The 24,578-nt window shown below is 37.3% G+C and overlaps 1 protein-coding gene across 6 annotated transcripts in view; it reads left to right on the top strand.

The window, feature by feature from the left end:
* LOC138853437 (obscurin-like) overlaps positions 1-24,578 on the top strand; it is a 122,123-nt gene that overhangs the window by 80,479 nt on the left and 17,066 nt on the right. For all 6 annotated transcript variants that reach the window (XM_070090077.1, XM_070090079.1, XM_070090072.1 and 3 more), the window contains exons 4-5: positions 17,681-17,843; positions 18,517-18,658. In XM_070090077.1, coding sequence (XP_069946178.1) covers positions 17,681-17,843; positions 18,517-18,658 — 305 coding nt within the window. The remainder of the gene's footprint in view (positions 1-17,680; positions 17,844-18,516; positions 18,659-24,578) is intronic.

The following is a 24,578-nucleotide window of genomic DNA, read 5'->3' as shown; positions in this document are numbered from 1 at the left end:
GCACTTTAAAACAGGACTGTTCAATGTTACACAAAGATCCAGGAATTACTTTTTCTTTTTAGAGTTCTGAACTTTACTCATAGATTAGTCAAACGAACTTTGGCAATAGATGATAATTACTCGGTTGATGAGTGCCTCGGGCTATAGTCCTAGCACTGTGTTCACCTGTATATCTTTCTCTCAGAGGTGCGCAGCCTCTGTCCTGACTGTGTATGGTCTTCGTTCACTTTCCCTTATCTCTATAACATTGCCTTTCCTGGGATTGAATTCAAGTTACAACTTATCTAATCAATCTTCCAGAGTGTTTATATTCATTTGCAGCTTCTTATTCTTGCATGGGCGTGCGAGGATGAGTGTTGGTGCTTGTATGTGTGTGTATGTGTTGTATGTGTGTGTGTTACGAGGGTGTATTGTAAAGGTAGTTAGGTCCAGGTGAATTTTAACTCTCTCTCTCAGCAGTCCTGGTCAATTATAATCACTTAAACCTGTGTGGTTTACCCAGGATATTCACACTGCAATCTTATTTCACTCGTAGTGAATATGTCGAGATGAATTATTTTAGTTTTAGAAAGTTTTACGTTCGTTACAAAATCTGGCTCTGGCATAAGTGCTTCCATACATATATGCATATGTGTAAACAAAAGAAAGTCTTTGTATGTATATTTATGAACAAATGCGTTTTTGTATGCATCCTTCCGCGCGTGCGCACGATAAACTTGCTGTGATAAAGCACTCACGGGGGTCGTTGGGATAAATGGCCACTATCCTCATGTGCCTGCCGGGGAGGCAACCAGCAAGGATGGCGTTATAATTGTGGTATTTATAGGAAGTTTATCTTGGCTGCTGCTGATCTTGGCAGGGGCCAAACCTTCCTGTGTATACAGATGACCACACCTTAAAGGTTACTCACAGGTAGACCAGAGGGTTTGAGTCAACACCTTTCCCTCTTCTTATCCCCACCCACCAACCCACCCATTACTAGATACTCTGTCACTCCGCCTCACCTTCAGTCAAACCTCAGGACGCCAAGAGGAACCACCTTTTAATATCTCCCTCCCTCCCTCCTCTCGCTCACACACTCTGTTGTTGAAGTCGAACTCACTACAAACCTCACGAAAGATGTCATCGAGAGTAAGAGCCAGTTCGCTGCAATGGTCACAGAACAAGTCCCAGGGGGATGACTTTTTCTCTGCAAGTTCAAAGAAAATTTCATCTTCTAGTGTGGAAAGTTCAATATACAAAAAAGATGCGAGAACTTCAGTAAGTTTACTCTCAGAATACGACAGTTTACTATCTGATAGGCAATCGCATAACAAATTTGACAGCTATCATAAGAGAAAAAATAGCTTATCCTCTGTGTCCGAGAGTTCTATCAATAAACGGGATAATAAATCATCTAAATTTGGCAACTCCTCTGGAAAACAAGACAGCACTGACTCCAAAATCGACCTTTCTTACAAGAAAAGAGATGGACTCTCTTCCACATTCAGTAGTTCTCGTGAAAACGAAGTAAGAACAACCAGTATCGAAAGTTCGTCTGGCAAAAGGGGCAGCCTATCATCTAAATACGACAGCTCTTACACGGAGAGTAACTCTAAGTTGGATAGCAAGAAGCAGGACAGTGTTTTCTCTCAGCATAAAAGGTCTTACAAGGAATATGACCGCCTCGGAGTCGACAAATCGGCTGCGGACTTGGGAAATTCACACAAAAGGAAGGACCCTAGAGGCTCAGAATGCGGGGACTCTCCACCCACAATAGATGACGGGTAAGAATGAAGAATGCACTCTCGATGGCAATTTGTTTTAATAGCTTTCAACGCGTTTTTGTTATCTTTTTGTGTTTTTATGAATGCTAAGCCGAAATATTTGGGGGAGACGAGACAATGTTTTTTCTGTTCATTAATGTCAACAGTATATTACCAGAACGAGACAAATTAATTATGTAGACACACTTCAAATACCCTGATTTTATTGCCTTAAGCGAAACGTGGACGAATACAATAAATTATCATCCATATCAGGATGCAACATTGTCATCTAAGATCACTTTCTTAAGCAAGTAGTTGTATTAACAAAGATTTACATTGAAATAAAATCAAACACAACTCCTTGTACAATACTGAGATTTAACAAAATGAGAAGAAAACATAATCTGTAGTAATTTACAGGGAACTTAAATAATCATGGACAAAAGGTAAATAATTCATATCTGGTTAAGAATTAATAACACTGATACAATAACACTGTTCAACAAATTTTGAACATCTTTGGACTCGGGAGAAAAATTATATTTCACTAGTGACAGCAACTTCCAGAAAGGTTATATACAGGGCCTTCTCACTGCAGCTATATTTCACTAAATGGTTTCCAGGACACTGAAAATGATTATTAGCATAATAACAATAGATTACTTAAAGGAAATTGCATGGATTTTTATAAACAATTACGCATTGACTCCAGACTAAGGGACTGATTACCTCAAACTCCTCATCTTTCACCGTTTCTTTGCACTGGACTGAAGAAGTCACCGGCTGGCGAAACGTTTCCGGAATAAAGATTCCCAAGTGTTGCACAAATATCGTATTCAAATAATTACGCATTGTAAGTGTGAGTGAAGATCACATCACCTGTACAATTTATCGTATTTCGCGGCTTATTAGACGCATTTTTTCCATAAAATGTCTCCAAAAATCACCCTGCGTTCAATAAACTGAAGATCAGTGACGGGAGCTATAAGTTTGGGGTGTGGGGTGGGCTGCAGCTCTCCCAGTTACGTCCAATGCCGAGCCATTGAAAATAAAACAAGTCCTATAAACCGCGTCTTATAAGCCGCAAAATGCGGTATCTCTTCCCAGAATAAAGATAACAGTCACCAGTCTGAGTCCACCACAGAAGTAACCAGAGTCGTAGACAGCTATGTTCTGTGCTACCTAATAGTCTTTGTTTTGTTAATTTCTGTGTAGTTGCATCAGTATGAACTGATTAAAATTTTATGCAGATCAGCTGAAAATATGAAAAAGCTTAAACCAAAATTTGATATATGACAATAATTTGGGTCAATCAACCGCATTTTTATTATTTTTAAAACGTCCCGGTAGAAAATTTGCGGTAATGCGAACACTAATTGATTTTTTTAATTTGAAACATTGATCATTTTTGCCACTTTCATAAAAAAATATAAAATTATGGGAAAAATCATTAAAATTATAACAAAATCATAAAAAAAAATAAATTATAATGTTTTTTTTATGGGAACTTATAGAATTATTCATCAACTTCTTAAATAAAATGAAGGAAGACTCGTAATTAATTAAATTAAATTTCTTAAGACTTTGTTCAAATATGTAAAAAGAAAAAAAAATTCATAGAATTAGAAATCTTCCGGATGAAGAAAGACTGAAGTCCATTAAATTACATTCACTTGTAAGACAAAGAATGAGGGAAGACATGATCGAGGGGCAGGATCTGAGTGGGACTTGCACATAAGTAAATAGAATTATCAAAGCTTATTTCTTGGGTAGCATTGAAAATTGGGCTGGGCAAATATCCTATTAATGGGATGGATTGTGAAGGAGCTGCCTAGTATGGGCCAACAGACCTACTGCAGTGTTCCTCCTTTCTTATGTTCTTATAGTGAAAGCTATGACCGCGGTGTTAGAGTGACTAGTAGCAGTAAGGAAGTAACTTCCGTTCTTAACACAGCATTCTGGTTGGTCTTCAGAGCTGAAAATACCACTAATATACTAAGCCAGAGTAGAAACTTTGGGCGTGTTTCTTTCCACCTATTGTCTATGTTCCTCATCATTAAAATGGGTGCCTGGGTGTTAGTCGACTGGTGTGGGTCGCATCCTGGGACACTGACCTAATTTGCCCGAAATGCTCAGCATAACAAGGGGCTTTCTATATAGTAGTATGTCATTGAAGTCAGCTAGGACTGTATACCTTGTACATGTACTTGTAGTAAATAAAGATATTATTATTATTATTATTATTATTATTATTATTATTATTATTATTATTATTATTATTATTATTATTAAGGCTACAGTTTTTAAGAGATTGTATCCGACACATTAAATATCAACCTGGACACATTAAATATCAACCTAGACACATTAAATATCAACCTAGACACATTAAATATCAACCTAGACACATTAAATATCAACCTAGAAACATTAAATATCAACCTAGACACATTAAATATCAACCTAGACACATTAAATATCAACCTAGACACATTAAATATCAACCTAGACACATTAAATATCAGCCTAGACACATTAAATATCAGCCTAGACACATTAAATATCAACCTAGACACATTAAATATCAACCTAGACACATTAAATATCAACCTAGACACATTAAATATCAACCTAGACACATTAAATATCAACCTAGACACATTAAATATCAACCTAGACACATTAAATATCAACCTAGACACATTAAATATCAACCTAGACACATTAAATATCAACCTAGACACATTAAATATCAACCTAGACACATTAAATATCAACCTAGAAACATTAAATATCAACCTAGACACATTAAATATCAACCTAGTCACATTAAATATCAACCTAGACACATTAAATATCAACCTAAATACATTAAATATCAACCTAGACACATTAAATATCAACCTAGACACATTAAATATCAACCTAGAAACATTAAATATCAACCTAGACACATTAAATATCAACCTAGAAACATTAAATATCAACCTAGACACATTAAATATCAACCTAGACACATTAAATATCAACCTAGACACATTAAAATACCAAGAAACGTTGTCATAAACAAATCAACAAGAGCAGATGGATTACCATCCAGGTATTTAAATCTAATTACTTTACCAAAAAACAATAATATTTAGCCTGTCAATAAATGAAGGCAAAGTGCCAAGAGACCGGAAACAGAGACTGTAACTTCGGTACTAAGGAAGACAGGTCATGACCTCTCAGTTACTAACCATCAAATTCGAGCTATCTATGAAATTTTTGAAAATTATAATATTATCGTTATGTCATTCATGGTGAGGTGCTAGACACATAGATATCATGGTATAAACCTTGGTAATAAATACCGACAAGTTGGTTTAGAAAGACACGTAAGCAAACACTATGACATATTTATTAGAAAACGTGTCGGTCCTGGGACCTTGATCAAGGACCTTGATCAAGGTGATCAAGGTCTCAGGACCGAAACGTTTTCTAATAAATATGTCATAGTGTTTGCTTACGTGTCTTTCTAAACCAACATAGATATCATACAACGATTCAAGGAAATAGAGGGAAATTTCAATTATTTCGATCAATAGTCTTCACCGGTATCAAAGCGCCTCCTTCACAGGACCTGACAATCACACACACTTCTGCACTCCACATTTTCCCTCCCACAATTCCAAACATTAATACACTGCAGCACTTTCACTACCATACATTCCTACGCCCTAGTTTTCCACACTTTCGCATTCCCATATATTCCTCCACTCACCACCCTACAGTCTCACACACTCATACATGCTCTCAAATTAAAGCACACAATTCCCACACCTTCCTTCACCTCCTCACTCCCAAAAACTCCTACGATTTTCCTCCCATACACACACACTTCCACACACACTTCCACACACTCTTTATCACATACTTCCACATACTCCGTATCACACATTCCATACAACACACTCCCTAACTCTCAGAGGATGTCTTCGAACTCTCAGAGTCTGCGAGTGTTCAGTCTGGTGGTAGTGGTGGTGGTGGTGGTGGTGGTGGTGGTGGTGGTGGTGGTGGTGGTGGTGGTGGTGGTGGTCGTGGTGGCGGCGGTGGTGGTCGTGGTCGTGGTGAAACTGAGAACTAAATGGTGATGATAGATGGTAGACGGTGAAGGTGATGATTAGTTATGTTGGTAGATGGTGTTTGTGTGTGTGTGTGTGTGTGTAGTTAGTGTGGATGGTAGTGGAGAGGGGCTATGGGTAGTGGTGGGTAGTGAAGATGGGAGTGGAGAGGAGCTAAGGGTAATGGTAGGTAGCGACGTTGGCAGTAGAGAGGGGTTAAGGGTAGTGGTGGGTAGCGACGTTGGTAGTAGAGAGGGGCTAATAGTAGTGGTGGGTAGCGACGTTAGTAGTAGAGAGGGGCTAATGGTAGTGGTGGGTAGCGACGTTGGTAGTAGAGAGGGGCTAATGGTAGTGGTGGGTAGCGACGTTGACAGTAGAGAGGGGCTAAGGGTAATGGTAGGTAGCGACGTTGGTAGCAAAGAGGGGCTAAGGGTAATAGTAGGTAGCGACGTTGGTAGTAGAGAGGGGCTAAGGATAGTGGTGGGTAGCGACGTTGGTAGTAGAGAGGGGCTAATGGTAGTGGTGGGTAGCGACGTTAGTAGTAGAGAGGGGCTAAGGGTAGTGGTGGGTAGCGACGTTGGTAGTAGAGAGGGGCTAAGGGTAGTGGTGGGTAGCGACGTTGGTAGTAGCTAAGAGGGGACTAACGTTGGTAGTAGAGAGGGGTGGGTAGCGACGTTGGTAGTAGAGAGGGGCTAAGGGTAGTGGTGGGTAGCGACGTTGGTAGTAGAGAGGGGCTAAGGATAGTGGTGGGTAGCGACTAATGGTATTGGTGGGTAGCGACGTTGGTAGTAGAGAGGGGCTAATGGTAGTGGTGGGTAGCGACGTTGGTAGTAGAGAGGGGCTAATGGTAGTGGTGGGTAGCGACGTTAGTAGTAGAGAGGGGCTAAGGGTAGTGGTGGGTAGCGACGTTGGTAGTAGAGAGGGGCCAAGGGCAGTGGTGGGTAGCGACGGTGGTAGTAGAGAGGGGCTAATGGTAGTGGTGGGTAGCGACGTTAGTAGTAGAGAGGGGCTAAGGGTAGTGGTGGGTAGCGACGTTAGTAGTAGAGAGGGGCTAAGGGTAGTGGTGGGTAGCGACGTTGGTAGTAGAGAGGGGCTAAGGGTAGTGGTGGGTAGCGACGTTGGTAGTAGAGAGGGGCTAAGGGTAGTGGTGGGTAGCGACGTTGGTAGCAGAGAGGGGCCAAGGGCAGTGGTGGGTAGTGAGGATGGTAAAACGTTAGTTTCAGTGTGAAAATATTGACTCATGGGTCAAGAATAATGTAGATACTATCAAGATGTCAAATAAAAAATTATTATTATTATTATTATTATTATTATTATTATTATTATTATTATTATTATTATTATTATTATTATTATTATTATAAAATTGAAAACTTAACCTGAAAGGGACATACAGTGTTGCAAGAAGACACACAAATAACCCGCACATAAAAGAGAGAAGCTTACGACGACGTTTCGGTCCGACTTGGACCATTGACAAAGTCAATGGTCCAAGTCGGACCGAAACGTCGTCGTAAGCTTCTCTCTTTTATGTGCGGGTTATTTGTGTATCGTTCCAGTCACGGTATTGTGCCTTTTTGTTATTTATTTTTGCAAGAAGACATGGGCAACAGTTGGAATGTGTGAAGGGTAGAAGTATGAAGCAGGGGTGTACGAGGTTAATGGAGGCAAGGAAAGGTGCAAAGTTGGTGCAATAGGTTAGCTTCTGTTAATATATATATATATATATATATATATATATATATATATATATATATATATATATATATATATATATATATATATATATATATACATATATATATATATATATATATATATATATATATATTCTGAAAAAATAGAGAAATTCCAAACGCTTTCGTGACTACTCACATTATCAAGGAACTATAGTTCCTTGATAATGTGAGTAGTCACGAAAGCGCTTGGAATTTCTCTATTTTTTCAGAGTGGTTGTTTTGCATATTCCGAAATCACCTGTTTAATGTGATCTTATTGTATATATATATATATATATCTATATATATATATATATATATATATATATATATATATATATATATATATATATATATATATATATATATATATAGAGTGTGAATCAAAGGAAAGACCTTCAGCGAGGAGGTCAGTTAAACTGAGCGAGTTGGAGAATTTATAAGCTGTGTTTTTCTAATTTTAACAGCTTTTGAATATGATAATATAGTTACATATGAACAAGCGGACTGAAGTACCGTAACACTTGCTGTTGTGTGACCAGTGTATGTTATCAGGACACAGAAGTTGTTATACACATATACACAAAATATACGTTATGTACTTATACATAGTATATATGTACCTACGCACAAAATTTGGGGTGTGATTTACATACACAATATAGATTATTATGTATCTCTACACAATATATATACAAAATATAAGAAAATAGCTCTGCGAATATTCGGAAAATGGTGCTTTAGGGAAAAATTAAAAAAAAACTGCAAATTTGTGCTCTGCACTCTCAAGAAACTGTGTATGTTACACCTAATATTTTATATGAGGCGTAACATACACTAAACTGTAACCAAATCATTTGTCTCTGAAATATTTAGATGGTAGTAAAACTTAATTCATTTCTCATCCCATCAGTGTTTTTCAGTTCTTAGTTTGTTGCTCTCTTCATTTCGAAGATAATTTATTTTCCGATATCTTTGCAAAATTGATATAGTATCTCGGGTCATTACAGCTTCTGCGTTTGCTCGCTAAACTACGATAGAATACTATCCAACATTTTCAATACCTTGGTCATGGAGGCTGCATATCTATCAAAATGTTTAAAGACCTTCTGAGGCTCTACTAAGTATTGCAAATATTGTTTCATTTATGGTCTTCAATAAATTCAAAGCTCTTTCAAGCATTTTCCTTATGAAACAGACGCCTCTCTCTCAGTAACAAAACTACCTTGCTAACATAAGGTCCCAGTTAACTATTAACTAACCTTTTCCGTTGTGTAAGTAGTGGTGTTAACCCCTCACCAGCACTGTTGTGTGAATTTATCACTGAAGGGGAGATTTACTTTTTCATATCCATTCACATTTGCTCATTTCTATTCAGATTCATTCTGCAATGACTTGTAGTGTTGTATAAGACTTTTGCAAACCTGTAACTTTCTAATTTTGTTTTCAACACAGTCCCAATTTTGCAACGGATAGTAAAATGTAGCTATCAAAGCAGTGCAATCTGTTGACACGTTTGCCATCACCTGGCAAAAATTTCATTAAATATCATTTTTACTATTCGACTCTGTGACATGAAATCAAACAGCATTGTAACCAGCTTAGCTTACCTGGAGTCTACCTGGAAGGTATTCTGGGGATCAATGCCCCTGTGGCCAGGCCTGATCAACCAGGCTGTTACTGCTGGCCGCACGTAGACCAACGTACGAACAACAGAAAGGCTGAATAATTATTTTTTTTGGTCCAATTTCAATGTCAATGGATTGCATAATAAAAATTGTTGAAGTTCATGTTTTTTTTAAGGACTTTTTTGGGAAAAAAATCAATAAAAACACAGCAGTAAAAAAAATATCGCAAATCCCTTGTGCATGGTAGTGCAAAAATCATGACACTCCTATTAATACTTTTCGAAAAAAAATAAAACAATGTCAATAACTTATTCGTGAGTTTTACAAATATTGTTTTCTATAAAACTCTATGGTCATGACGCGCTACATTTCAGGATGTTGCACACCTCAACATATGTTGTCAGCCCACAGGCAACTGAGCTGTTATCACTCTCTGCACTTGAATGGAGTCCTCAGAGAAGTTGCAAAGTAGTGTATCTAGAATTAAACACTCATAAAAATCGTGATTTTTGGATTAAAAAAAAAAAGAAAAACATGAACTGCCATCATGTCTTTTCGATGATAAAAACAAAAAAATTACATTTTTGGAAAAACATACTTAGAAATATGATAGAAACAAGTTAATTACATGAACATGTTGCCAGAATTATGCATTATTTTTTAGTAAGAAAACATTTTTTCCCATAATTTTTCAATATTCCTTTTTTATCACTCCTAAAAAAGTCGCACCTCCTTTAAGTATCTATCCAGCTCCCACTTGAAGGCAGCCAGGGGTCTATTGGTAATTCCCCTTATGCCTGGTGAGACACTGTTCAACAGCCTTGGGCCCCAGACACTTATGGTGGGTATTTTGCATCACCTGCCAAGTCTTTTACTTTTGTAACTTGTTGTAATACTCTGTATCTGAGCCAGCGTAACTGATTCAAATACACTTTTTCGTACAATAAGTTTTAACTTTGCATCAACAGGTTACATATGCTATGCTTCTCTGTTAGTAGCAATGCCTTCAAATTAATATTAATAGACAAAGCTATTGGTCATATCTGTAGTTCTTGAATTTCTAATTAAGATAGATTTTAATATATTTTTCCACTCAGTGTGAAAACCATTTCATGTCGGGTATGTGTTATTAATTAGCATGTCAATTCATTAGTTACCATTTTTCAAGTAAACGGTATATATTTTCTTTTGGTCAAAAAAATAAGAAACTCTCGTGTCAATGAGTGAACGAATATTTCAAAACATATCCTAAATATAAATTTAAAGAACTACTGGTATGACTGATAGCTTTGTCTATTAATATTTTTCAAAAACTCTCGTATTATAAATTATTTATTTGAAGGTAATGCTACTGCCAGACCAGCAGAGTTAAGACTTATTGTAGGAGTAAGTGTATTTGGTAGATGTAGAGAGACTAAGGTAGTGATGGTGGTAGGGATGTGGTGGTGGGGGTGGTGATTGTGGGGGTGGTGGGGATGGTGATAGTGGAGGTAGTGATTGTGGGGGTGGTGAGGATGGTGATAGTGGAGGTGGTGATTGTGGGGGTGGTGAGGATGGTGAGAGTGGAGGTAGTGATTGTGTGGGTGGTGAGGATGGTGATAGTGGAGGTAGTGATTGTGGGGGTGGTGAGGATGGTGATAGTGGAGGTAGTGATTGTGGGGGTGGTGAGGATGGTGATAGTGGAGGTGGTGATTGTGGTGGTGGTGAGGATGGTGATAGTGGAGGTGGTGATTGTGGTGGTGATGGGGATGGTGATTATGGTGGTGATGGGGATGGGGATTACGATGGTGATCGTGGGGCTGTAGAGGTGGTGGTGGTGGTGGAGGTGGTGGTGGGGATAGTGGTAAAGTGTAAACAGAGCTGGTGTTGGTAACAGCAGTGGTACAGTTCAGGGCCAAGATGCTTGGCACAGTGTGACTCTCGAGTAACTCGAGCTGGCACAAGTTACTGACCCCAACAACACGTGAGAAGTCTTTACCGGGAGTGTCAGTAGGGGCCCTGGGAAGAGTAGTGGGGACGGGAGGGAAGAATTTGGTATCCGATCTCCTACAGTTTCTATAATGCGGTGTTTAGTTACCCTGGGACTCTTGCAGCGTCAGGAATGCTCACTCAGACGCGAACCACTAAACATTATACTATTTCCGGTGTTACTGGATTTTTTCACTCTTGAAAGCTACGTAAACAAGATCAAAATGGATCCTAATGGCGGATTTCTGTCAATATTGAAAAACATTGTTTTCGAACTGTTGAAAATATTGAAGAAAATCTAATTCGTACTGCCGACAGAAATGAAAAATCGAATACTGCCAACCATGTTGACGGAAAGATACGTTGCTAAACATGCTTATATTAGGATACTTGACTCTGTAGACTAAATAAACTCTGTAGCTAAATAAAGCTCTGTAGCTTTAAAAAGCTCTGTAGCTAGATAGAGCTCAGTAGCTTGACAAAGTTCCGTAGATAGATAAGATTCTTAAGTCAGATAAAGCTCTGTGGTTAGATAAAGCTATTTAGACAGATAAACCTCTGTAGCTAGTTAAAGTTTTGTAGCATGATAAAGCTCTAGCTTGATTTAGCTCTCTAGCTTGATTTAGATCTGTAGCTAGAAAGAACTCTGTTAATTGATACAACTCTGTAGTTTGATAAAACTCGATAAAGTTCTGTAGCTTCATAAAGTTCTTTAGTTTGATAAAGTTCTGTAGCTATATAAAGCTCCGTAGCTAAAGCACTGTAGATTGATAAAGCTCTGTAGCCTGGTAAAGCACTGTAGCCTGGTAAAGCACTGTAGCCTGGTAAAGCTCTGTAGCCTGGTAAAGCTCTGTAGCCTGGTAAAGCACTGTAGCCTGGTAAAGCACTGTAGCCTGGTAAAGCACTGTAGCCTGGTAAAGCTCTGTAGCCTGGTAAAGCACTGTAGCCTGGTAAAGCACTGTAGCCTGGTAAAGCTCTGTAGCCTGGTAAAGCACTGTAGCCTGGTAAAGCTCTGTAGCCTGGTAAAGCACTGTAGCCTGGTAAAGCTCTGTAGCCTGGTAAAGCACTGTAGCCTGGTAAAGCACTGTAGCCTGGTAAAGCTCTGTAGCCTGGTAAAGCTCTGTAGTTTGATAAAGCTCTTTAGTTTGATAAAGCTCCGTAGCTAAAGCACTGTAGCTTGATAAAGCTCTGTAGTTTGATAAAGTTCTTTAGTTTGATAAAGCTCTGTAGCTAAATAAACCTCTGTTGACATAAAGTTCTGTAGGTAGATAAAACTCCGCATCTTGTCAAATCTCTGTAGTTAATGACACGAAACATGTAAAGGAGGAAAAATAGCCTCTATGGCTGTGTAAATATTCAGCATGACTTGGATATTTTGGCACAGTAGTGGGAAACTCACGAAACTGTAATAACGCAATTGTAAACAACTCACGAAACTGTAATAAGAGAATTATAAACAACTCACGAAACTGTAATAAGAGAATTATAAACAACTCACGAAACTGTAATAAGAGAATTATAAACAACTCACGAAACTGTAATAAGAGAATTATAAACAACTTACGAAACTGTAATAACACAGTTATAAACAACTCACGAAACTGCAATAGCACAATTATAAAAAGCTCACGAAACAGAGAGGATTTTAATATATGACAACCCAGTTCTGAAATTAATAGGCAGCAGTCTAACCACTAGATTATGCCACTAGATTAAGTCTAAAATACTACTAGATTTCATAGTTAATGATGTCGAGTACAAAACAGTGCAACAACGAAACTTGTAATATTTTAAAATACACATGTACAGCTTGACCTTTAATCTGCTGTCCAGCGTTACTCTCAAAATTTCGTAAAAGGCAAAGACAGACAGTTAGGGGGAGGGGATAATAGGCTAGTATCATCAATAAGAAACATATCACAAAAAATATACAAAGCACACAATATACTCTTCCTTAAGAAATGAGAACCATGAAAGTTCATTCTAGCCTTTAAAATAGTGATCAGATTCATTACACTTAATTAGTAACAAGGTCACTCAGAGATAGTTACAGTAGTAGTAGTTCCATCAGAATAATTAAAACTCTCAACTATCTGAACAGAATCTGAGGTAGCAAGACAGTAGCATTAAAATAAATTATATAAAAATGAATGACAGGGGTAACTCCACCTAAAATAGACCAGTAGACCTAATACAGTTTTTGTCCATTTTAAGCGGATTCCTCGGACAGCTGATCATTCACACTCACACACTTCTCTAACCATGACATTAACCTCAGTAACGCTATATGCAAATGTATTCCACTTCACTGTTCGTTGCCTCTCAAAAAAAAGAATTGCCCTTTATTCTTCAGTATTTTTTCCTCAAGGGAAGCACAGAGGTTACATCTGCCAACTACCATTTATATACCTGCCTTACCAAAATCTCACTAACCTATAAAATGCACTACTTTTGAATATTCTCTCTTTTACCATCCCATGTCTCCAGTTCCTCCCCAAAAAATGTATATTAACACTGGAATGCGCAGAACAGTTTTATTCTGCTAATATTTTGGTGCATTGTTATTGTTCAGCATATTCAAGTTTGAAAATAGCTCTTCTAAACAATCAAATATCCCTCTGCTCAATCCTAAAAATATTTCCTCTCCTTGTTTCAAAATCTCCTGTCAGTTCCTTTGCGGAGGTATATCATAAGAGGTGAGAAAGACTCGACTGCTTCTCAAAATATTTATCACGATGCATATTTATCAACTTTGATGTTAAGGGGAAAGTTCCGTCACCATCATAAGGATTTGTTTTTTGTTGTTGCTTGTAATAATTTTCGTTTTCTTTGTAAGAGAATAATACTAATACGGTCTTATTATTTTTTTAACCATTTGCAAAAATTTATAATGAAAATTGAATTTTCAATATTTCTTTTAGAATTTACATTATATTGGTTTCCAATTATTTTCAAATATTACCTCCAAGACCTAAACAAGTATTCTCTGTGAAAAAAGTCATAATAGGACCGTTTATAAATAGCTATTAGATTATTCACATAGAATTTTTAGCTATTTATTCGCAGCATATTTCATGTTAAACTTTAAAAAGGTTAGGCTTAGTAAGATTAGACTGGTATCTAGCAATTAAAATGTACCATTTACAACACACCTGAAGGCCAATAAATAATTGATAATGCAGGCGAAAAAAAAAGAGACGTAGAGCAATAACTAGGATCAAGCAAGAGTCCACCCTCTTTAGTTTTCTCGCTTGTGTTGCGGTTGCACTTTTGTGCTCTTACAGATATGTTTTAATTGCTTAATTTTGAATATTGGACAACAGTCTTCCTAACGAAACCTGACCCAGACTAACTTAACTATAGACAACGTAAACGGAAGAATTTTCCTAATTTTTTTTGGTGAGAGAACTGATTACTTTTAAACAGTAGGAATACCGATAATTACTTAAGATAATAGGCTGGTTTCCCACCAAGGAAGGATGACCCAAAATAGGAAAAACTTACCATCAATGAATGACTGTCTTGCCAGATGTGTGTAGACGTCACATTACAAATAACATTCCGAACAGCAACGTCCCTACTCATTCACAGTATTAGTCAGGATAAAAGCCATAAATCTCTCCTGGATAGAGCAACGGTCTATCCAGGAGTGATTTATAATGGTAATAAAATTAGTGCATACTTGCCTCCCGGTTTTGCAATCCCTTGAAAGTGAAAAACTGAACGTAGTCTTTCTTAAGCTTAATTACTTCTTTACACACTAAACGTCCTGTCAATCATCTAATTATATCAATGAATAAAACAAAACAAATATCTGATATAACGCTTTTTCTGTGTACCAGGAACTTTTCTTTTTTTCTGTATACAAAATATTCTTGTTGTGATCGATCACTTTTCAACTATGTTCCCTCTCTCATCGACTTTCATCGCTCACACATAGTCCTGTATGTTTGTAATGTTCTCTCTAGTGTATATTCTCTGGATTATACCACTGGACTATGTCCTTTGTATACTTTCACAGAAAAAAAAAACCATACCACGGACGGGGATAGAACCTGCGATCAGAGAGTCTCAAAACTCCAGACCGTCGCGTTAGCCACTGGACCAGCTAGCCACAATAAGATTCGTCCAACTAGGTATATTTCTACAATATAGGAAGGTTAGCATAGGCACCATTGTGACCACAAATGCAAGTTTTTACGGACGAATCTCCAGCTAGTGTGGCCGTGACGAACTCTAGCTCAAGTCCCCTCAAAGCCGTTAACATGACTCACGAAATCGTAATGACACGTGAGTCACGTTAACGGCTTTGAGGGGACTTGAACTAGAGTTCGTCACGGCCACGCTAGCTGGAGATTCGTCTGTAAAAACTTGCATTTGTGGTCACAGTGGTGCCTGTGCTAACCTTCCTATGGTGTAGAAATATACCTAGTTGGACGAATCTTATTGTGGCTAGCTGGTCTAGTGGCTAACGCGACGGTCTGGAGTTTTGAGACTCTCTGATCGCGGGTTCTATCCCCGCCCGTGGTATGGTTTGTTTGCAATCGTGTCATTACGATTTCGTGAGTCATGTACTTTCACAGTATGGTGTATATCCAGGCCATACTTTCACTGTATGGTGTATGTTCTGGCCGTATTTTCACTGTATGGTGTATGTTCAGGTCACACTTTCCACAAAGTTTCCCTTAATCGTGTGTGTTTTGTATTTATTTTCACTATATAGTGCATGTTTAGTATGGAGTATGACTAGTACATACTTTCACTGTATGTTATGCTTTTACCCTACAGTATAGTGTATATCCTGCAAAAACTTTTACTGTATGATTGGACATACTTTCACTGATGTGCTTTCTGTATATAAGTGAATTGAATATTATTTCTTCTCTACATTCACGTATATTCACTCATGTATGTCTCTACATAATTTCACTCATGTTTGTCTTCACATGCATTCACTCATGCATGCGTCCTCTTACTTTCACTTATGCGTGTCTTCACCTACTTTCACTATTGAATGTCTTATCCATGTCTTCACATGCATTAATGTATGTCTATACGTACTTTCACTCATGTATGTCTATACATACTTGCACTCATGTATGTTTTCACTTAATTTAGTATATGTTTACTTTAGGAATTATGAGAGTCTTAACTCTCAAAAGGTCAAATTTCACTTAAATTGAGAAAATCAGTCTGCTCACGTTCTGTCAAGAAGTTACAATATATTTTAAAAATTTACTAACAATCTGTTTTAAAGACCTCACTGAAAAGAAGTCTAGACATTAATAAATAACTTAAAGACGTTGCTAGCAATATTTTTCAAGACATTAATAACAATATTTTTCAAGACATTAACAATATTTTTCATATTAATAACAATATTTTTCAAGACATTAACAATATTTTTCATGACATTAATAACAATATTTTTCAAGACATTAACAATATTTTTCATGACATTAATAACAATATTTTTCAAGACATTAACAATATTTTTCAAGACATTAATAACAATATTTTTCAAGACGTTACTAAATATATTTTTCAAGACTATTAACAATTTTGTTTTAAAAATATTATTATTAATAATTTTTGTCAAAATGTTTTTAACAATATTTCTGTTTAAAGAAGTTATTTACCATTTTTTTAAGAACTGGCAATTTTTTGAAGACGTTACTTATATTTTGATCAAGAAGTTATTAACAAAATCTGAAGACGTTTCTGTCTTTTGATGACGCTACTAACAACTATTTTCACGACGTTACTAAGAAGCATTTAGAAGTCGTAACTATTGAACCTTGTCAAAACCTTATTAACAATCTTCTTTAAGACGTTATTTACAATCTTTTTCATAATGTTACTCATAATTTTTTTTCTCTTTTCTATAACGTAACTCAACTTTTTTTCATCTTTTCTATAACGTTAGTTACATTTTTTCAAGACTTTATTACCAGTTTCATTACTATAATAAATTATCTCTGAAGAATGCACGTTTCCCATACTATTTTATTTACCACAGTTTCCACCAAATTTCACGTTATTATTGCACTGTTTTTTTTCAGTTTCAACTATATGTTGCAAAATTTAATTTCTTTATAAGCCTTACCATGTTGAGTCACTGATTCTCTACTAAAGTCAAGTTACTCTGTATTGTAATGCGTTATAACCTTATCACCATCACTCTATTACTGTCCAGATTCCGTCCCATTAATATCTAGTGCCACACTGAGGTCATACTTTTAACTTCCTTAATATTCACTTACATCCTATTAATACTAAATTTCTCTCCAAATCCATCTTGTTCCACTAAGTGGCATTCAATTTCACCTCATTAGCCTTTAAATTCAACCTAATTAATCCTGCCTAATCCAACTGGCACCTAATTTCAAATCAGATGCCATCTTCACCCCATTGAAACACACTTTCTTTACATTATTGATTTTTTTACGTAATTAATCCGTCCTTCAAAGAAAATATAATTTATTCACAACCTTTCATTTTCCCTGCACTGACAGACAAATCGATGGACTCGCGCCAACCTTCGCCCAGAAACCAGTCATCAAACAGGAGGAAGGAGGCAAACATATCAAGTTCGAATGTCGCATCCTGGCTGATCCCAAACCCGCCATCACTTGGTTCCGTGACGGACTCAAGGTGCAAGAGTCCGCACGGTGCAAGGTGAGTCTTGTAGTGTGTGCGTACTCACCTATTTGTACTCACTTATATGTGGTTGCAGGGGTTGATACATAGCCCCTGGCCCCGCCGTTTTACTGATCGCTACTGTGTGTGTGTGTTTGTTTAAGAGAAGAGAAAGAGAGGAAGGAGGAGAGGGGGGAAGGATGGAGGTGTGGAGAGTGGATACAAGAGAAGCAGACATAGTAAGAGATGGGAGGATGAAAGAGAAAGAGAAGGAGAATGGACCAGTTAAGAGGATAGGGATGTGGGACAACTGAGGAGGATGGAAGAGTTGTGAGGATAGAAAAGTTGTGAGGATGGCGGACGTGGAAGTGACTCCAGTAATGTAGAGGAGGTCAATGTGCTGTACTGATACTGGTGGTGCTCCTGAATGTGGTGGTGCTGCTGAGTGTGGTGGTGCTGCTGAGTGTGGTGGTGCTGCTGAGTGTGGTGGTGCTGCTGAATGTAGTGGTGCTGCTGAGTGTGGTGGTGCTGCTGAATGTGGTGGTGGTGCTGCTGTTAAGTGTATCGATGCATCTGAGTGTTCTGGTGTTGCTGAGTCTACTGGTGTTGCTGACTGTACTGGTGCTGCTGACTGTACTGGTGCTGCTGACTGTACTGGTGCTGCTGAGTGTTGATGATAATGATGAGTACGTGTGTGTGTGTGTCGTTGCAGGTGATGATCGAGAAGGACGAAAAATCCTACTTCGTGACCATGGCTCTCACTAACGTCACGGTGGAGGACGCAGGGAAGTACAAGGTCACCGCCAAGAACGAACTTGGAGAGAGCAATGCCACAATTAGCCTAAACTTCGACAGTGAGTATCGTCCCCAGAGATTGCCTCCTCCCACTTTTCCCCTTCTCTAGCAAGATATCCCTTCCTAAGTCCTTCCCTTCCTGTCCCTTCGACCTCTTGCCAGTACCCATGCCCCAACCAGCGACTTCCCAACTTTACCCAAATTCTCCAAGGACCCAACCAGGAGTGGGACTTTCATTTTTCCCTCTGTCGCACCTGATGTTTTGTCTGGCAATACATTCTACTCCTTCGGTCAGATCACTGGACATTTCTCGTTAATCAAAAATATTCTTATTTAGGCTCAATTTTTGTCAAACTTCTTCATCTATAAAGTAATTTCGCTTCTTTGTGCGAAGGAGACACCGAGTGCGCCTGCCAGGCAGCTCTGCCAGTTCTGTTACGTTACATACAGGACTATTACGACAGGCTTGTCAAAGAATTCTTTAAAAATTATGTATCACTGGCGTTCCTATGGAAGAATGGTCTTTATTTGACCTTCCAGGTGCTGCTACTTTCTTTTAGTTAATGTTTTAATTCATATTATTTCAGAGATCTGGACACGAACAGTGACCTCCTTCAAGGATAGTACTGACCTACGAATAGCGGTAGTGACCTAATCTGGCTCTTGTCTGACTGGAAATAAATAGTGATGACTCCAGGAGAGAAACAATGAATACTGATGAGAAGACCTTAAGAATGAGATGAACCATAATATTACTAATTAGAAATGACCTAAAAATTTGGCTAATGACGCAGTCAGGAAATGTGACGTAAATGGAAGAATACTGACCTTGATGAACAAACACCTGACAGAAGAACAAATAGTGACCCAAACAAACACTGACCTATAAAAAAATAATAATGAACCCTAAGAGAACGAACAGTGACCAACACTGATAACGCCGACGTCCATACAAGGGCCAATATATTTATCTAAAGGAATCCTTGCTGAGCTAAATTAACAAATTTTACCCCTGAGAATTCCTTTGAACCCACGTTAGTCTATGCTTGCTTAATAGTCGAATTCAGTTAGAAATAACCATGAGAATAGATACAAGGACGAAACTCAGAGAAGGCGACTCGAGGGGAGATTTATTCCTTAAAATAATGCAATCCTGCAGATAAATGATTGCTTAAATTTTCATTATCCCTTAAAAATACATCGATATTAAAAAAAAAAAAACTTGGGATTCACAAAATGGATTTAATATTTAAAATCCATGAAAAAACGTTTGTTTAGGAATGTAAAAATATTAAAACTTATGCTTTTAACAGAGAGATTTTACAGTGATGGTTCAGATCACCTTCATAACGCTTAGTGATTCCTGGCTGCTCACTCCTAATCACCTACGTTGATTGAGAAAAATTTGTGACTCACACAAGACACAAGAAGTGTTCCCATCTCACTCTTCTGAACAGACCTGGATTTTTTATCATTTATTTAATAAATGTGATTACGATTCCTCATATAGATATATCAGCTGGGAAAATACCAACAAGCACAATTTATTAACTCGCAAAATGTATTCAGATATATTATATATATATTATATATATATATGCTTGTAACGTTTTCACTGGAAAAATAGTAAATCCCGGATTACTGAACTCTCTAAAGATCGTCTTGCTTTAGCAGTTTTATAGCGGAACAATTAAAGACAATTATGTCATTCATTGAGTTTCCATTTTAATTTACAATTATAAGTGGGTCTGGATTTGTCAGAAGGTATTCAGAATTTCTTGCGGAGGTGCTGGAAAATACACTACGGGAAGCCAAGCTCTTTGTAAAATATTTTTGCAATGTATTACTGATGTCTTGAACGGGTAATTAACTTTTTTAGGATAATGTTTTGGATGTATGGCCATAAACACGCTACCTTGGCCAGATTTGGTTACTAAGCCAGCACCCTGGTCAGACATAAACCAAAGAGCCACTTCCCTGGCCAGATCTAGTACTTGACGACGCTACCCTCGCTATATTTTGGTCGTGAAGCCGCTACTCTGGCCAAATCTTGGTCATAGAGCCGTTACTCTTGTCATATCTGGGTCATAAAGCCGTTACTCTGGCTAGCTCTGAGTCGTAAAGCCGTTACTCTGGCCGGATCTTGGAAATGAGGACGCTATCCTCATCAGACCTGGGCCATGAAGCCACTACTCTGACCAGATCTTGGTAGGGAAGACGCTATCTTCACTAGATAATGAATCCAGTACACTGGAGCCAGAGGTTATTACAAGTGCTCTACCGGTTCTATCGGCTATAAACACATTGAGTGTTCACGTGGTATATCAACAACTTATCGTGGCACAAGCGTTCTCCTCTCTTTTCGAATATGAAGCGATCCAGATATTCCAAGATATATATCATCGTACGAGTGGTAGACATGTTATCACAGGAGAGTTAGACATGTGATCGCAGGAGAAGTACACATGTCATCACAGGGAAGGTGTACCAGTCATCACAAGAGGGGTAGACATGTCATCGCAGGAAAATTACACATGTTATCACAAGAAGTGTAGACATATCATCGCAAGTGAGGTAAACATGTCATCACAGGTGAGGTATACATGTTATCGCCTGAGCAAGTACACACATGGAGTGGTGCTCAACCAGAGCGTCCTGACTCCCTTCACTTGAGTCTTGGGGATACTTTTGTCTTCTTGAGTCAATACTAATAACATACATGGATATAATTATGAGTAGGATCGTTTTAATGACCTCAAGATAACCTAAGAACTGTAGTTTCTCGTTGTTGTTCCTTATTTAATTGTTTCTATCTGTTTGATCATCCAAGAGATGAAGACCTTAACAAACGAAACTAAGCTTATAAAATAATTTAATTGGAATTGAAATTTTAAACATAAGAAGTTAGTACCTAGACAAATAGGACATTTAATCCCTAATGATCCTTAATACCCTCCCTCTCCCTCTCCTTGTTTTGATGTCTTTATTTTTCCCTAACAACTTAATATATAAATTTAGAAATACAAGACCCTGATATTGACGGTCAGTCTTATTATACCCTCAGAGTCTCAAGACTAGTGTGAGCAAGTGAACAGAAAGTTTCGTCCTTGTTTAAAGTGGTACGTTTTCAAGTGATGCTCACTGCTGTAAACATGAAATGAGGATCTATGAAAGACACAGAGTTAAGAAAACCAGTTGAAATATGTCTTTTTTCTCGTTCAATGAAAATAAGAAAAATTATTCTATAAATGTCAACACTTACAGTCTAATTAATTACATGTTCATTTTTTCCAGTATAATATATCTTGTCCATAATTACTATGGCATTTGCTTTGTCTGTTTCGTAAGGTGAAGTCCAGGATCTTTCCTTAATTCATGGTATAACTTAACAAATCTCTGACAACTGTATTGCAGAGGTCTGAGCAAAGTTCGGACCTCTGCAACACAATTTACAAAGGCATAGTATATGGAGCTTTGTTCAGACCTCTGCAGCACAATGGTCCTCAAAGATTTGTTAAGTTATACCATGAATTAAGGAAAGATCCTGGACTTCACCTTACGAAACAGACAAAGCAAATGCCATAGTAATTATGGACAAGATATATTATACTGGAAAAATAAACATGTAATTAGAAGACTGGGAACTTACGTACCCCTTAACTCTGGGATCTGTGTTCAACTGGACCTTCGGAGCTGAGCCCTGATGTCTCGCTGCACGGGTTCGAAATCTTTGTCGCACAGTAACTGTGGAGCCGAGCCTTGTTATCCGGGGTCGAATCCTGTCAGATGATAACACCTATGGTCACAAATATTCAATTTATGAGCATTTCTAATATATTCTAAAATACCACTTAGGTTAATGGAACTCCAAATTATCACGTTCTCTCTCCAGGTTTGGTATCAAAATAGCTAATGGATTACATGGATATTATTTTGATTAAATCTGATACACTTTAAAACTTAAACAATTTGACTTAAAACTTAAACACTTTGACTTAAACAATTTAAAAGTAGCATTACTATAAAATGTACTTATATGGTAAATTTATGGTCTAATCATAATTTACACTTAAAAAATTATAGGGGAAATATATTATCATTAATTTAGTTTAAAATGTGGAGAATGACCTGTGTAGAGGATTACTTAGCGTACAGAATTACCTGTATTGAGGATTACCTGTATTGAGGATTACCTGTATTGAGGATTACCTGTATTGAGGATTACCTGTATTGAGGATTACCTGTATTGAGGATTAATTACCTGTGTTTAAAATTACTGTGTTTTATGTTTGTGATTTCGTCTTGTCCTCGTCGAGTGAGTGTTATTATGGGTGTTCTGGTAGACTGAATGTGTTAAGGTCGAGTTTATATATGGAGTGTCCACTTTAGGGAACAAATGAAGCATGTATTCATGAGCTTCAGTTATGTTTCCGTAAGCGTGTTTGAATACCCTAGATTAGGCTTGAATATGAAATAGATCGCTTCGAAGAGGTTTGGCCGGGGGGTGTAGTAGTGACTTGTGTGTGTGTGTGTGTGTGTGTGTGTGTGTGTGTGTGTGTGTGTGTGTGTGTGTGTGTAACAGTTGTGACCCCTGTCCTCCTCCCAGTGTCACATACCTTATCATAAACTGCCTAATTGCTCAAGTCAATAACCCTAACCACCACTAATTAAATGTTGATCGTCTGACTGGTCAAGACTTCTAGTTTCCTCGCCTCCCTCCCTAACATACTTGCTTAAATATATTAGCTAAAAGAATGCACACAATACCGCCTTAAATGGATGTACTAAAATATAACAATAAATGGTATACCATTCCCATCGTGGCACCCGCATCAGCAAACATATTAATACTGACAACTGACAGACAAGTATACTGGAAATATGCTGACCACCAGACTTATACTTGTTTATACTTCTAGTACAATTGTTATTTTTTTTTTCTTTTTGGTATTTTTTGTTTACGCTTTTTTCTTTATTTTGTCACTTATGTTTCTTTAAATTTAATTTGATATTAATGAATTTTTTATGTTGCTACATTTAAATATCTCTTTTTCACTTATTTTTATGAAGCGTTAAATAAATTCAAAATTCGATAGATCACTGCTGCCTGTTTCCTGCGTCACTTGTTTATATAAGAATGTAAACAAGGAAAAAATTCTGAATAATTTATATATAACCAGTGAAGTTGATACCTGAATATTCACCATATACCCATTTTCATTCATTGTACCTAATAAAAACAGTTTAATTCTTTTTGCAACCAAATCATATCAGTTTTAATTAAAGTGTCAAGAAGTAAAATGTATTCTAAATTCGTAGGCCTGATCTTCCCATAAAATAATATTCGTTAATTCTATATTTCCAATAAACTCTCTTTAAACTAAAAATATGATTGAGTGCACCGCCACCAGAGGCATAATATCAGGCCTTATATACTCGTGTATATATAGTCTGGAATGCGCACTAGGCGTCCCATGAATGGCACTTGGCCAAGGAGTTATATAATTGGTCCTAAAACTCTCAGTTTTTTAGTTACTTATATCCATTGGAATATGTACGATTTAAAGACAAATTTGATATTTTAAAACCGAGATAATGCCCATCTAGCATTCGGTTACAATTGTTTCATTTAAATTGCCACCAAAATATGTTAAAATGGGAGTCTTCTGCATTGAAAGAGGAATTAGCATATGAAATATTTTGCCAAATGCGTGTTTAGTCTGTGCACCTGTGGGCAGGACTCACATCTGTGAACTGTTGCCTTATCCTTATCTGCTTTCACAAATCCACTAGATGTAACATTATTATTATTATTACTATTATTATTATTATTAATATTATTGGTATTATTTATTTTTTTCTTTGACGTATATACTAAATCCAGCCCGGGTCATACTCGTCTGGTTAATACATAACATCTGTTGCAGCTCAGGTTTAACATCTTCATTATTCGCCTCATTATCACTTTCCTTGTCCTTA

The sequence above is a fragment of the Cherax quadricarinatus genome, chromosome 30, assembly GCF_038502225.1.
Source record: "Cherax quadricarinatus isolate ZL_2023a chromosome 30, ASM3850222v1, whole genome shotgun sequence".
Classification (NCBI taxonomy): domain Eukaryota; kingdom Metazoa; phylum Arthropoda; class Malacostraca; order Decapoda; family Parastacidae; genus Cherax; species Cherax quadricarinatus.
This window is presented reverse-complemented; position numbering and strand designations above follow the sequence as displayed.